Below are 16,295 nucleotides of genomic sequence, written 5' to 3' on the forward strand. Positions count from 1 at the left end.
CCTACCTATATGAGCATCTTTCAGTGATGAGCCCTTTCAGAGCAAGTGCCTCTAGGAAGTCATGATATTCGCCTCAAGAAACAGTATATTTTCGGGAATTCCAGTGGTGTCATAGCAGCTAAAGACAATTTTCATCCACTTGGTAATATTGTCAACAAACTCGCAAAATGGACTTCTACGATAAGATGTTGTCTCCAGCTGGCATTCAAGTAGCCTATCAGAATCCAATCATCTTACGAGCGCCGCCTGGGAAATACTTCTCTGTACCTCTCTGGTAAATGACCTACGCTCCTCACATCTGCACCTCATCACTCGTGTTTAATCTACCTCCACATCACCCACTGAAGTCTATGCAACACTCGATGCTGATCAAATTACAGCACACAGTCACCCCATTCACGTTACATGAAGATGCACAAGTATGTAATAAATGCAATGAATAGTATTCACTAGCCCAATAATCATGTCTTTTCTCGAAGTCTTCTTTAAAGAAGTTCCCCGAGTCTAAAATACACACAAATGAAGCTCCACCACAATCATTTCATTCCAGGGCGTCAAGGGTATAGCTCGCAAGTGTCTTCAGATTTAATCGAAGACCAAGCGAAATCCAGGCTGAGGTGAGCCAGGGTCGCATGAAAATCCACCCATCCATTCATTCATTCCATAATAATCGTCCATTTCCCTCCCCCATCCACATCCATATCAGATATTGTTCGGGAAAAAGAAAAAGAAAGTCCCATGAAATCCCCAGATGGTATCATATCGTAAGATCAGAACAGCCATTAGAGAACCCTTTTCAGCGACCCGAGCCAACCAATAGCTCCCCCTACCGACCGAAGTATGAAGTTTTCATAACCAGATAGTGTTTTGTATGTCGCTCATGCGCCTGAAAATGTAGGTAGTAGAAAACATAGGCAGAAACGCGATTTTGTTCGCTGGTATTGGCACAAAAAATAAGTTGAAAGAAAGTCAAGAAAAAGAAATTTTTGAAAATGACATGTGAACATAAAGCCGGAAGGTCCGCAGAAAAAGAATTGATGGATAGCAAGGCTGAGAACATTCCAGTATCTCGAGAGCCAATGCTATTTGCGAAAAGGCCGTAACAGTGTTCGATATTTGGTTTAGTAATAAGCATAATAAAGAACTAGAAATGTCTCAATGAAGAGATTTGGCGCAGCTGCTGGAAATTTAGGAAACCTCCTCCGCAAACTGGCCACCCCTCAAAAAAAGATGTCTGGAGTGTGTATAAAATGATTATTCGTAATGCCGCGGACGCTCTTATTGAGAAAAGCCGGCCATGTGGCGAGAAGATGGTTGCTCACGATAGAGCTCCAAAATGCGATTGGCAGTGGAAACCATCTGAGAAAGTTGCTTGAGGAGGGGGTCGGCAGGAGCAACGTTGGTAATACGCATAAAGAGATGTTCGAGGCGTTGAATATAAATGTTCATGATCTTAGGAACCAGATCGGCGACTTGATCATCCTACAAATAATATTAGTATACAATAAATATCAAAGAAGTACATGAAACTTACAAGATATCCACTGACCATCTTGATCTGGAAGGAATTCAAGATGGTTTCGGTCCAGGCAAGACGCTGATTCATAAGATCATCAGTCAACTCAATGGTGATGATAGCGCCGAGGCTGAGGAGCAAAAGTGGGCTGAGCTCAGTGATGAACTTTGGAGAGAATCTGCAGAAGTATCTTGCAAAGAACTCTTGCTCTCTACCAGTTTGCAACCAACGGACAACAGCATCTTCGAATCTACCCTCTTGCATAGGGGCTTGAATGTGCTTGAACATCTCCTCATACTCAAGCTCCTGTGGCGACTTCTCCTCGACAACAGGAGGAGCTGCGAGTGCTGAGGAAACAGAAGGTCTGCTGGAGTTGTGACCTATTCCAGGGCTAGCACGGTGAGATGAACCCTGTCTATCTCTCTGTTGAACACGCAAGAATTGAGCTTGGAAGTCAGATTGTGCAGCAGCCATGGATGAAATGGTCTCAGTCAAGCCGTGGACAAGTTGAGTCAATTGTTCGATCTTAAGGCTATCGGCATGTCGTTGACGTTCAATGTTACCAATCTGCTCTTGTGCTTGGCGATGAACATCAGCTGCGACACGCTGAGAAGTGTTGACGGCCAATTGGGTAAAAGCGGGAGTGATGCTGTTGTTCAAGAGAGTAGCAAATTGCTCTTCGAAAGAGAAGGAAACACTCTTTGCCAAGGTTTCTGACATCAGCTTCAAAAGTTGAGGTTGTTGCATGACCTTGTTGACAGCATCTGGAAGGACCTTTTGCAATTCTCTTGGCAAGGTTTGATTCAAGTGACTAACAATAGCCGGAGCAACTCGTTGATCCACGGTCTTCAAGGTGATGTTTTCGATGGAAGGAACAATAGAATTTTCCAAAGCGCCATTGACAATGCGCTTCAATGATTCTTCCATATTGCCAGTAAGAGTGCTAGAGACAAGACGAAGGACAGCATCCTGCTTGGCATCGGCGACGGCAGTTTGGGTGCGTCTGTCATCCTTGATTCTTTGATCCAAAGTGTTAAAGGAATCATTGAGCAATTTTTTCACTTCTCCAGAAACGCGACCTTCAATCTCCTTGAGAACTTCATCCGTCAAACCAGGTGCTGACAAGCTTGAAGAGCTGCCAACATCTGGGATAGTATTCATATTTGCGCGAGAAGTACTGTTGTTTCTAGAAGCTAAATTATTCTCTGTTGCGATGTTTTTGGTTTGAGAGGAATTTGATAAAGATTCGGAATTGGAGTTGGCCTTTCGTCGCTTCTTCTTTTCGGCTTTATTTTCAGTTCCGCTAGCGCCGGCTATACTGCCGTTGGCAAGTGCGACCGGAGCTTCCTTTTTCTCGGCCTTCTCTTCAGCCTTGGGCATTGAAGAAGATGGCTCAGTCTGCGCAACCTTCTTCGTTTCCTTAGGAGAGCTGTCCTTGGCAGCTGGGCGTTGAATAATCCTAGTAGGAGTAGGGACTGGCGCAGGTGAAGGCTCTGGTGCTGTTTCGCCTGACTCAGATGCAATTGGCGCGGTACCGATTTCCTTCAATGTATCGATAGTAACAGCTCCAACTCTATCAGCCACAACTGCAGAGATGCACTTATTATTGACGTCCCAACCTAGATCGGCTTGCTTGATGGTGAGGCAAGTTACACCCTTCGAGTGCATGGCATACAACTCAAACAGAGTAATTGGTTCTCCACGAGCAGGTGGGGAAGCAGGATTCTGTAAGATGTCCAAGCTTCTAAGATTACCTTTGCTGGCGAATGAATATTCTCTCATGCCACTGACAACAGCAGTAGAATCTGGCTTAGAAACACTGGAGTCATTGGCTGCAAGCTTCTCAACGTATTCAGCTTGGGTAACAGCGCGTGGAAGGTTGTATTTAGGAGCAGAAAGGTGGAGGAAATAGATTGAATTTCGTGTAGGATGTCCGACCACAATAACACCAGTTGCTGGGTGGTACAAGACGCTACAAACGGCATCGGATTCTTTGCTGTGAGGTAAGTGGATCTCCTGAACAGGCTTACCCAGAGCAAGATCCCACAACTGTAAAGTATGGTTTTGCTTCATACCAACAATCATGTAGCGCAATGGACCACCCTTTTGATAAGGGCGAAGCTTATCAACAAACAAGACCGAAGTAGGCCATGATTTTTCAGTTGCGGGAGTTGTGATGAGAGTCGTAAGTGGTTCTTTGATCTCGAAGGGAGGAGCCTTTTGATGGAGTTCATCTTCTGGAATCTGAGTAAGAGGGCGAATATCCCAGAACTTGACTCGTCCAGCCTTGTCAAGTGAAACAATGGTTGTGTCATCCTCACTAAATGTGAAGTCTTTGCCTGCCTTACCGGTGTTGACCTTGAGAGATCGGTGGGCGAGGTAGCTATCTGTATCAACGATGCGCTCTTTTCCATTTTTCAGGAAGGAGTTCTTCATGATGACAGATGGATAGATGATTTGAATGGACTTTCCGCGTCCAACGGCGAAAAATTCGGGATGATTTGAGCTCTTTCTAGCTCTGGTCTTAAGTACACCGCCGGCTGACTCATTGTCTGGAGTTTGGATAGGAGGAAGAGCAAAGCCATGCATTTCAGGATGGTTTTCCTCGATAAAGTCCCCTTCGCCGTCTTTAACAATAGCCCAGTAAACAGTGCCACTAATACCGGTACCGATGATAGTTTCCTTGAGATCCGCTGGAGCACTAGATGTAGAAACATTGAAGATACGATCGTGTGTCTCGGTGAAAAGTCGAGAGTCCTTGCCATCAGCTTGTCTAATGATACGAATGCCTCCGTTCTTTGACATGCCATAAACAATAAAGTTTGAGGAGGCAGTGACTAGAGTGCGATCGATTTGATCAAACTCTTTCTTGAGACGAGCGATATCCATAATGATTTCGTCACGGAAACTAGGACGACCTTCTTCACTGTTTTTGATAGTGATTGAAGTCCATGGTTTCATGGGAAAGTTGAATACCTTTACGACAGTTTCATCATAATTTGGTGGAGCATCCTCGGCAGCATCTGCACTCTCCCAGCTGTCTGCAATGTGGCCATTAGCAGCGTCGTCAATGATTTCTTTGACTTCATTAGCAATTGGAGTAGGCAAATCATCAAGAACAGTGTCGTCCTTGTCAAGCACCTTCTTGATAGCTGTAGCAGCGACTTGTGCACGATCCTCGAACTGTGTCTCGGTTTCAGCAGCAAGCATGCTCCGCAAGTCCTTCTCAATTTCAGCAGTAGTTGCCTCCTGTTCGGCACGAGCTAAAGCTTCTTGCACTTGGTTATCAACTACATCACCGACTTCTTCAAGAGCATGGCTAACAGTTTCCTTGCCCTTGCCATTGGAAGCTGAAGCTGGGCTTGGGGCACCGATTCCAATCAAAGCCTCCAATTGAGTACGCCCATCAGGGAGTGGTGTAGGTGGCCCAGAGGATACAGCAGGAGATCCAAGCTTACGCTTAGAGAAAACCTGGCCAGGACTATCATTGCTGCTTCTCTCGTCCATCTTGCGCTTGTTGTCAGTTGAATCTTGTCGCTTCAAGATCTGGAAAGCAGGTGCAGGAATGTTTGAACTTGATGGACCACCCGCGGTTGCCTTCGGAGTGCGATTACGTGGAGACGAGGCTGCCAATTCCTCGAAAGGATTAACGTAGGTGAACAATCCCTGGTTGTTTCTTGGCTGAGGAGTGATATTTTCCTTGCTAAGAGGTCTATCAATCTTGCCCTCGAAAGCGGAAGATCCCATCATACTCATGTCCATGTCAATCTTCGTGTCTTCCAGAGTTTGTGCCAAATCACCAACATCGTCCAAAGAGCTGTTTGCTTTGCTTTGAGGTGACAATGCCTTCTCAGTATTCAAATGTGGAGATTCATTGCCAGTTTGAGGTGGCTTTGGTTGATTGAGAAGACGAAGGAGATAAGCCTGCGTATCGGCAGGTGGAGAAGTCGCAGCTGCAAAGCTCGACTGGGGTTGGGAAGCATTGGCAAATTGCGGACTTGTTTGAGTCATTTGCGGGGTAGAAACTGGCTTCTGTTGTGCTCCTCCCATGAGTGCAGCGAGAAGATCTTGACCACCACGATTACCAGCGCTGACTTGACCAAGAACATCGGAGTTTCCACCGAAGCTCATGGACGACTCGCGAGATGGAGGAAGTGGTGTGCCGATCGGTGCTGCTTGATGATTTGACTTGCTAGCAGAAGGTTGGCTGAACTTCAGCAGGTTAAGTAAGCTTGAAGTACGATTATCGTTGGTTGAGGTACCAACTGGGTTGGCAAGACGGGGTTCTGCATGTGGGGTATCAACAGGACTCATGATAGAAGAACTATGATGAGGTTGTTGACCATGTACAGGAGGGGTGGGAAGTGGCGAGGAAACAGAAGGTTGTTGATAATGAGGAGGCAATTGTTGATTTTGACCAAAGAAGCCGCTGTTATTGTGATTATTGTTGTTGTAATAATTATAACTTGGCTCTAAATGAACAGGAGCAGCCTGCTGCTGCGGTTGCTGCGATTGATTTTGCTGTTGTCGGAGCTGAGCAAATAGAGAATCCAAACCACGGCCATCATTACCACCAGAACCTGTCGGATATCCAGACATTTTGAAAAGATGAAGCGCGCTCAAGGCGTAATATTTTGAATGAAAATTAAATTGAATCGATCAATATCGAGAAGAAAGTTTTGAGTATGTAACGAAAGAATTTGTTGAAGAAACAAAGATGAAAAAGAAGATAGCCGATAACTTTTTTTCAGCGATCGACAACAGCTCTAATCTTGTAAATAGAGACAAGGCAGAAACTGTCCTCAATAACAAAGGTATTGAAAGCTTCGAGGTTGAAGTACCAAATGAAGGATTTGTTGATGTAAGTTATGGAAGAGATTTTGGGTTGAAGATGTGAGGTTACGGGTGAGGGTAAAGGTAAGGGTGGAGGTAGAGTTAGAGAGGTAGGTATGTAGAGTTTTGTTTGATAAAGGTGAGGAAGGATCGGATCAGGTGTGAGGCGAATTTGTGAGTTAAAGAGCGCGTAAAGTAGGTAACCTTGGAAATAATTGATAGTGAAGCTTGGACTATATCCTGGCTCTTCCCGCGTATAAAGTTGTGGTTTCGGTGATATAATTGGATGATAGACGCTGGTGCGTCAAGGATCGTTCGCTTATCTAAACCAACCAATTGTTAATCCATCTTATTTTATCGTGCGAGGAGATCTACTTGTATACCGTCATGAATACAAATTCTCATATACTGAACAAATCCAATCGTTACAATTTCAAAGATATCGCTATAGTCATACTATCGAGTATTACAGGAGGATCTTCCTTTTCACATCGCACAATACACCAACGGGAGAGGACCCCACCCTTCCCCTGTCGATCGCACTAAGTACTTGGTACATACTGTGATTCTTTATCACATTCTGTTTGCATATTCCAAGGGCCATTGCATGCCCTCAACGGATGATCGCATAATTTCATACAATTACGACCCTTGGTCCCAGTTGTTCAAAATCTCACTGCGTATTTAAAGTCCTGTCACAATGTTTTGTCTTAGAAGGTACGCCTTGAACTCATACAATCCCATTTGGGGCGAGTCTAAATCAACAAATACAATATCAATGGATATCTAGATGATTCTTTTATCAACAAAACTAACTCTCGTGAAATAGTTGGCTTCCCCTCCTCTTCATTCCCACAAATGCATCTCCAATCTTCATCTTCCTCTTCTTCATCTGCACCTACTTTCTCAACCGACCCTGCGTTTACTGTTCAATTCTCCTGCTCATCCTCTTCGCCTCCTCCTGTCACTGGGCCGATCACTGTTTCTTCGACTTCAGTAGTAACTGGTTCTTACCTCGTTCCTCATCATATTCATCCGCAGAAATAAACAATCAAACAGCCCTCTCAAACGAAACTATAGACAATGTTTTAATGTACGCCGGTGCTTTCAATAAGACCGCAATAGCATTAGCAGGCACAGCGCTAGAAGATGCGAAGAAGAGTTTGGCCAGCAAAGAATGGACTGGTATCGGAGTCGAATGGCTGAGAAATTTATTGGGGAAGAGAGAGTGGAGGTTGGATTGTGTGGATGTGTATATCAGGCTCTGATGTCTCCAACTTGTTCACTGGAATATAAAGGGAGAGGATGGTAACATAATGTTCGAAAGTATAATGAAAACTAGACTGTTCATATTCACAATACTTTAAGGAGTCGCGGGAAGGAAATATAGCGGTATTATCACGGGAAAGAAAACTCTTGTGAGTCTGACATGAGGATGGAATTGGTTCGGTTTACATTTTGGGATTCGGATTATTTAGCATAGGTCATCGGAGCGAGGTGTTGGTAACTTGTGTATACTTATATTTGATTCGTAGGCGTCTTGTACAAGCGTATGTTGAGATTGCAAATTCTTTCGACAAGTCATATAACACCACTACGTCAGTATGCCAATCATTTCTTGATACTATCCACATTCAACAGTATCTCTCCCCCTCAATTCTCTACACCAAACATTTCTATTTTGCCCCGTTCTCCGTCCTTATGCCCAAGCACTATATGTAGAAACATCAGCTCCTACCATCCATCCACTCTTTAAAGCTTCCCTTTTCTCCTCTTTCTTCCCTTTCTCATCTACGCCCCACTCAGCACTCCACCTCTCCCTCTCCTCTTTCTTCTCTTTCTTCCCTTTCTCTCTCCTCTTTCTTCCATCCTATTCCCACCGTATCCCCACTTCCGTCCCCTCCTTCTCACCTATCTTGCCCCCTCACATCATCTCAACTTATCTCATTATACATAAAACTTTAGATACATTCTCCCACTAAACATCGCACCTCACACATCAACCCCTAATCTCACCTATCCCCATATACCTTTCCTTCTCAAACCCCTTCTTATTCTCCCCCTTATCACAACCCAAAATCCATGCTTACAACAATATACCTCAGCCCCTTCTCGCTTCCACGCTTCTTCCCCTTTTCAACTCCATCACTCCATACTCGTCATCCATACTCCCCATCCACACTCCAACATCCCAGCCAATCCAAACCCCACAAACCATAATCCCCAAACCACACCCATCATACCCAAGCGACCCATCACACACCCCTCCCCTCCCTTCCCTCTCCAAATCCATCTATACACATCACCTCAATCCCAACCTAATACTCAACACAACATCACTTCCCTCCCGCCTCAAATCTATCTCCATCCATCTTCACATGTAAAAACCTACGCCTTCTCATTGACTATCAGATAGATCTGCTTCTGCTAACCAGTAGTTGACTATTAATCTCCTGGTACAGATGCCATGTCGACCAGTGGATTGTAGATACCGTCCACATACATACATACTGTAACATACACTTGAGGTAGTCTCCAACCGACATCCTCAGCTACTCTTATTTATATCACTCACTGATATTTCTATCAAATCAATCACAGCATCCATTATATTAACCCAAAGTTACTGCACACGTTAATCTGCTTCAGAAAATCTGATTCGATCCATTGTAATCTGATCTGTATACAATATATCTAAATATCCATATACGATCCATATATATGCACCATCCACTCCAATTCTCCTCTCCACACATACAACCCAAGAGACACGGTCTCCCGATAATCGACCCCGTCTTTCCTCCCCTGCGTTTATTCCAGCTCGACAGAGAACTCCACGAATCTCATGTCTTTCTTCTCTTCCAACCTATTATTTCCATCGCCGGTTCCATCTATCTAGCCGTTCGTATAAAAAGAATTGGCCAGTATGACTTTTGCATCCCGAGGTATCCACAAAATCCCGCACTGGGAGTGACTATGTGTCTTCGCTCATCTTATCTCATCTCGTCTCGTATCATCTCATCTGATATACACTCTCCCCTCATCTTATCGACCAGGTTGCAATAGGTACCTATATATACAACAACAAAAAATCATCCACAGAAAAAGACGAATCGCACTCCAATACGCCTATTAAAATGCCCTTTGCATTCATGCCCTGCAGGTACTCAGTACTCCATTTCGCTTGATTTTGAAAATGCCAACGCCAGTATGTGCTCGCGTGATGTTGTTGACTATGCTGTATGTTCAAAGGTTGTGTGGGTATCATTTTCTCATCTGCAATTCCTTCCTCTGTCTATCTTTATTCTTTCTCCCCCCTTCTTTTTTCATAGACCTCTCCTCCTGGTTTTACGATTCCGAAAAATCATTCATAGAACGAAAAGTCCCGCCAGAATCACAAAACGTTCAAAAGATTTCTCAATCCCGCCTTGCGACTACCACTAGATTGGACACTTCGAGGCATGTGTGGGTGGCTTTCATCTCGGCTTTCGTGGATATTAATTTGGGGTTCGGGAATCCATTCTTTTTGTTCGGGGTTCCATCTGTGGCTTTTGGGATGTTAGTTTTGTACTTTGGGTATATTGAGGATGGGATGAAAGGAAAAAAAAACTTACCCCTCATGTAAAGTCTTGGTTAGAGCTCTCGGACTATACTCATCCGTAAGTACCCTATCAAAACTATATGGTACAAGAGCTGGCACGCCCTCAAACTCGGTCTCTCTTAATGGATAGATATCTCTCGTTCTGTAACGATGATAATTCTTACAGCTCCAGATTCCAGGCTGTGTACTAGGGTTTACTTCTGCAAGTCCAGTGATATCAATGAACAATCCATTCCTCACATCAATCCATCTCGCATCAATAACATTCATGCCATCACCCCTCACTCTCTCCACATGATTAGGATTGATATCCAACAAATATTCTCTCGTAACAGTCGTCCCATCATCCGCTCTCTCTGTATAATTATGCATCGTCATGTTCATATTCTTTCCCAACCAAGCCAACGTAGCAGCCGAAACCTGCGTGTCCAAATCCCAATCCCATGGCATAATTTTGCCATTCCACCACCAACCTAGTAACGTCCCATGCGCAATCCATGTCTCGATGTTTCTCTCGCGGAAAGTGGTAAGATAGGATCTAATTAGATATTGAAGAGAATCTTGCTTCTCTTCATAGGTGACTGGGTTTCCTTGGAAATACCGTATGTCGTAATGTCCTAATATATCGTTTCCACCTGGCTCGTGGAAGTACTTTGTGTCGTGGTGTTCGGTCTTGACTTTAGGTGGGAAAGCGGGTTCTCTCTCTTCGACCGCTGCGGATGGCTCTTCGTTTGGTCGTGAGGAAGCGTGTGTAAATGAGTTAAGGAGAATAGATGTTGTGACGAAGGCGCCGAGAAAAGTTGGAGGGCGCATTGTGGTATTTTCGAGTGAATTTTTGGTCTTCGCCTGTGTCTTTCCCTTCTCCCTTCAATTCTTCACAAAACTCGCGAATATGAAAAAAATAAAGTAAACAAGCTTTCCAGAAAACAATCGCGCGCTTTCCAATTAACCCAATTCCCCAAATTATTCAAGCAGAAAAGGTTTCAATGGCTGAATCAAATATACCTTGCTGGATACCAGCGGGAAAGTGCTTGATATAATAAGCCAGGAGTATGCTCGTGTGCCTCACTTCCGAGATCGAATAATGCCAAGAGAAGATCCAAGCAGCCAAGAAACAACTCAAATGAAATCGAACACGAGGCGAAGTACGAGGTAAACCTTTTGGAGGTGAGCGCTGTAAGAATCGATAGGAGCTTGGTATTGTGTCAAAGTTGTATGCATGCAGCAATGCAAGATGATGAAATTGTTGCGGCGCAAGTACTCGTTCGGTCGTTGGAGGTTGGGGATACCAATTTCAGTGAGAGTGGCGAGAGAGTGAGAGAGAGGAAGCGATAGAGGGCAACGAAAAGGACGAGAACAAATCAAGAAACCAAATACGTAGAATCAGAAAAGTATGAGTGGGGAAGAAAGGAGTTTTGTGGACATTTCACTCTGATCATGATCTAGAAAAGGAAAGGAGTGGTGGTATCTGATCTATTAAACAACGAATTTTCGGACTTTATCCCATTTCTTTCCTTCCAGTTCTCGTTGATAGCGAGAAGATTTATTACATATTATGAATCCCGGTCATGGATTGATTAGATGGGTTGGGATGCAAGCAATATGAAATGTCATGTAGCCGCGGTAGCGTTAGAGAATTCATTGGATTATGTTAGTATGTTCAGCCAATCGGTGGTTAGTTTCTACGCGGCAAGTGATCGAAGTGAAGCAAGTGCAATTAGGATATTTCAGATGGATTACGTAGACAAGCTTTTTTAAGTACTTAAGCTGTTTGATACACGAGGGCTTATTTTAAATAGATGGAAATCTTTTCAATGCGGATTAGATGATTAGATTTGATGCCATTCTGACTAGTTCATGGTGATTGTTTCTACGAAGTATTACCTAGATCAATAGATGTTCCTCGTCCAAATATTCATGTCCATACTTATCTGCCTACTAGGTAGATATGGATTGTATTGATAGAGATGAGGATATAGAACTCTAAGCCTTGTAAAGCTCTTGACAAGGTTCAGCCCGAGTAACCGATAACTTGTTCCATGACCAGGCCAATGCCATGTTTTCTTGTCAGCCCAGGGCTTGGCTAGCTGTCGGCGCTAATACCATATACGTGTTAATCCTTCTCTGCTTTAGCTGTTAGCTAATAGCCCATTTAGATCATAAGCCACATATAACATCAAAACCATCTCAACTAACAGTCCTTTCTTTCTCTACATTCCTCTCTCTCTCCCTCTCTCTCTCCCTCTCTCTCTCCCTCTCTCTCTCCCTCTCTCTCTCCCTCTCTCTCTCCCTCTCTCTCTCCCTCTCTCTCTCCCTCTCTCTCTCCCTCTCTCTCTCCCTCTCTCTCTCATTTTCATAGACAACATCTCCAAACACAAAAGTTTCATCATGCGATGGCTGACTTGACCAAAGTTCGTCACTTATTCAGGGGGTCACGGAAACACAGACCCATTAATTACCTAGATAGCCTAGATAGATAAAAAGAGAGATGTAACTCGCTAATAAGGGAAAGGAACATGGAGTCAACAAATCATAAATAATATTTCGTACGCGTCATCTCTATACCAATTCGGATAATAAGGACGTTGCACGACAGATGAATTGGATGGATAAACGCTCCCTTGTGTATTTTGGCTGCAAGATTGTACTACGGGAAAAGCTAGGATGCAAATTGATTTGAGTACGACTTGTTGAAACGTTAGAGGCCACGACGTGAAAAGTTTTTTTTTGCTTTTTATATTCAGCCAATGTGGGAGTTTCAAGTAGATTCGTGAATGTAAGATCTTACATGGAAACGGGAAAGCTAAAGCCGATGTTCAAGGAGCATCTAAGTCAATTAATTATCTTCGACCCATCAAAAAGGTACACCTGTACATCATATTACATTTTAACCCCATTTGAGCCTCACGAGTCAAGACTTAAGACTCGACAGTCCACCTCAATGCCACCACTAAATATGCCAAGCATCTACCACCAGTTAACGTTAAAAGTCTAATCATTTCTTAAATATAAAAAACTACGTTAGATTCGTGGTCGCATACGTACTCTACGTACTCAGTCGTATGCTCAGTCGTGTGCTCAGTCGTGTGCTCAGTCGTGTGCTCAGTCGTGTGCTCAGTCGTGTGCTCAGTCGTGTGCTCAATTACTCTGTCTAGCCGGCCCTGTGTCAGATTTCAATAATTTTCATGATTTGGGGTAATAGATCGGCAGCCTTCCAAGGGTTGTCGTTCGGGGCTGATTGACCAACTTGATTGATTGATGTGCTGTAGAGTGATAATTAACGCTGTCGATCTGAATGCATGTATGTAAGTGATTTCCGAGTTGGCAAATTGACAATTGTGAAGGTTGGAAAATTGACGAGGATGATATTGGAGGGGAGACTAATTGGTATCTCTACCTAGGTACTTTCTCGATCAATATCTACAGAATGTGTGTATCCTTCCACATCTAATCCGTACTGTCATACCTAGCTATCGCCTTAGAAACACTACCTCCTCCAAACACACACGGCTCAAACCCCATCTTTCCCGCCTTCAGAATTCCCATTATCTCCATCTATATGGATAACTCGGACTCATACCAACCAAGAAAGTCTTGTCTTCCGTTATCCGTTACATGGCCAACTAACTATGCTTATCATCCAAATGACCAAATGATAAGCTCACGGAAGAATCCTTCCATCCAGCTTCTGGGCCCCAAGACTCCAAGCTGACCACTAACTACTCCATACTCGGTATCCCATTCATCAAAATCACGGAAACCACTGCTAGTATCCTTACCCCACCTTGTCTGGTCTCCTTGGTATATGGCATGTAGTCTCGAGGTAGTGAAATAGCGGTAACAGTACCTGCTGAACGTAGCACGTAGGTTACGTACTCTGTGCGGAAATATCACGAGGCTTCGGGCTAAACCATCCACACATGATATATTGTGGCTTGAAAATAAGCCGAGTTGTATTCGCCGGTCTGTATTACCTAGATAGGTATGTACGTCGCAACATGTACTGTGTGTATATATACAGCATGATGTGATATCCGGGAACACAAACAAACCGTATTGTATTGTAACCTAATACCCAATTAGGAATGCTTCGCGATGATCTTCGTATTATGTAATCCAAAATCTTTGAATCACCAATGTTTCTTCAACCCCCAAAATTAAAAATACACTACACTACAATAGATGAAAAATACGCTTTGAAAGTTAATCGCAATTCTTCATGGTTTATGAGTTGATTCTATAATAGAATCAATTGAACTGGGATCATGATACAGATGAGTCGGATCGGATCGAATTCGAAACGTATTCCGGGGTGTGGGTTTCCGTCTGAAGGTTTGAAACGTGATTGCGCCGCTGCGCCGCTGGAGTCGCGGGGATTTGGTTGCGAGGGGAGAAGGAGGGAGGAGAAAGGAGGGTTCTAGGCCTAGGGCTTAAGCTTTGGAGGAGAGTTGGTCTGGCGATGTTGTCTCATCGATTCACGGCTATTGCCATTAGTGCCGGCTGGAGATGTTCCTCTTCTTGCTGTTGTTTCTCTCGTGGTTCTAGGCCCTAAAGTAACGTTTCGTTTTGAAATTTGAATTGTTTTCGGCATTTCTGTCTTGATTTTTGGGCATTTCTCATGCCACACTTTTAATCTGGTTATAGTCGTACATTCCATTTGTATTTCGCTGTTCTTGTCTATTGTGTCTTCCGTTATGCGTTCCTACATAGGATAAAGACTGTTGCTGATACAAGAATCACTGTGGCTCGATTGAAAGCGAGCAAACAATAGACTAGTTTTACGTCTAAATTGCAAGCTCACTCATGCGAAGAGGTTGAAAACTGGCGAGATTCAAGGATAGAAGGTGCATTCCAAATATCCTTTCCAGTAAGAACGAGATCTTCATTCGGAGTGACTGTGTTATCTGTAGAAGACACAAAAGCTGTTACAAAGTTATGAGTACCTCTTTGTGAACGGTGGAAAGGGGCTCCAGGAGGTGCCTTCCGTCTAAGCTTGCTAACTTTGTAAGAAATCTTGCCCTTTATTTTAAATGGTTCTGCATTATGATCGCTAATAGCTCTCCTGATATTAGAGCGGAAGTATTGCAACCAATTTTCTGCCCGGGTGACTTCTCTGCCAAAAAGATGGCTGAAGAGGTCCTGATATTTGCTCATCGAATGTTCCATACATTGCATATACTCAGGCAAGGCTCGATTCTCAAAGCAAAAGAACGAACCAAGAAGGTTGATTGGATTACCAAACAGTATCCTCGATGCTCTTGCGGTAGTGATGGTACTCGCCGAATTGAGCATAGAAAGACAAGCTGATGATAGACTCAAAGCTGGATTGAACCCAGAGTTTTGTGTCATCTCACTCATCTCTTCCCACACCTCGCCGCAAACAAGAAATTCACCAACTTTCCGATGCATATATCTCACAGCCGAACCGTCATTATCATCGCCAGAGGCCCAATCCAAAGCAGCGTTTGTGGGACCACAATCTCTCCCAATTTCGAGAAGACCACAACATCGGCTTTGAATTCGTGCTTCTGTACAGTTGTACAGCCATGTGTAGTTATCCAAATTTAGAGGGGCGACTGGACGGGTGAATGCCTCGTTCAAGGGCTGCATAGCAAATGCAAAAGTGACCACGCCGAGTGGCTGATGCGAGGTGTATGTATTCCAGACATGAAAAATCTGCAGTATTTCAGATGCTTGTACCTGATACTCCGGAAGAGTTCTGGACAACATTCTTCGATACAGGTTTTTCAGGTCCCTAAGAAGTGATTGAAGCTTTGCTTGCAAGTCCATAATTGAATCGCCAGCTTCAAGACCATCTATGAGAAGTCGTACAACTAAGCGAACCCAGAGAAAGACGCCTTCAGCCTTCAATTTGATCTCCGAAACCAGACTTCCTGCTCCTTGTGGATCGAACTTTGACATTTGCCACATAGCTTGGTGGTCCACCAGATTCCCCCTGATGTACTGATCCATATCGTGTCTTGTGAGATCTTGCAATCTCAAGGTTGGACAGCCCCGAAAGGTGTTGACACTTGGATTGATGGACCGGCTGGACACCACGACCTTGACATTCGTTCCAGTAAGCGAATGAATAAATTGCGCCAACTCCTTATGATCGCCGGCCAGCTCGTCTAGACCGTCAATGAATATGCATATCTTGAGAAATTTTGAAGCTTTCTCTACAAAGAGTTGTAGTGCTCTTTTCATCTCCACAAAGGTCGGTTCATCATTCACATAAGAATCCTTCCAGTTGCTGTATATATCTGGAAGCGTTGACGGGATGAGCTCGGGGTGCTTGGAGAGTGCCTCGTGAAGGATAGCTCGGAGCATTCCAGTCCGACTCTT

General features: G+C 44.0%; 4 protein-coding genes across 4 annotated transcripts; 1 reads left to right on the plus strand and 3 right to left on the minus strand.

Annotated features, from left to right (window-relative positions):
* Nucleotides 1-422: 422 nt before the first annotated feature.
* On the minus strand, nt 423-6,507 carry EAF02_008204 (uncharacterized protein). Its single transcript, XM_038904252.1, has 2 exons — nt 1,535-6,507; nt 423-1,482 (listed from the first exon to the last, which is right to left on the minus strand). The coding sequence occupies exons 1-2, from the start codon at nt 6,113-6,115 to the stop codon at nt 1,279-1,281; spliced, it is 4,785 nt and encodes a 1,594-aa protein (XP_038755974.1). The 5' UTR covers nt 6,116-6,507; the 3' UTR covers nt 423-1,278.
* Nucleotides 6,508-6,723: 216 nt separating this feature from the next.
* On the plus strand, nt 6,724-7,990 carry EAF02_008205 (uncharacterized protein). The gene is made up of 2 exons (XM_038904253.1): nt 6,724-7,066; nt 7,179-7,990. The coding sequence occupies exons 1-2, from the start codon at nt 7,050-7,052 to the stop codon at nt 7,615-7,617; spliced, it is 456 nt and encodes a 151-aa protein (XP_038755975.1). The 5' UTR covers nt 6,724-7,049; the 3' UTR covers nt 7,618-7,990.
* A 1,753-nt stretch (nt 7,991-9,743) lies between these two features.
* EAF02_008206 (uncharacterized protein) lies at nt 9,744-10,763 on the minus strand (the record flags this gene model as incomplete). Its single annotated transcript, XM_038904254.1, has 2 exons — nt 9,744-9,897; nt 9,964-10,763. 2 exons carry the CDS (start codon nt 10,761-10,763, stop codon nt 9,744-9,746), a joined length of 954 nt encoding a protein of 317 aa, XP_038755976.1.
* Nucleotides 10,764-14,747: 3,984 nt separating this feature from the next.
* EAF02_008207 (uncharacterized protein) lies at nt 14,748-16,280 on the minus strand (the record flags this gene model as incomplete). Its single annotated transcript, XM_038904255.1, has 1 exon — nt 14,748-16,280. The coding sequence occupies one exon, from the start codon at nt 16,278-16,280 to the stop codon at nt 14,748-14,750; it is 1,533 nt and encodes a 510-aa protein (XP_038755977.1).
* Nucleotides 16,281-16,295: the final 15 nt, after the last annotated feature.

Source organism: Botrytis sinoallii (genome assembly GCF_014898435.1).
Source record: "Botrytis sinoallii strain Bc 23 chromosome Unknown BSIN_015, whole genome shotgun sequence".
NCBI classification, from domain to species: Eukaryota; Fungi; Ascomycota; class Leotiomycetes; order Helotiales; family Sclerotiniaceae; genus Botrytis; species Botrytis sinoallii.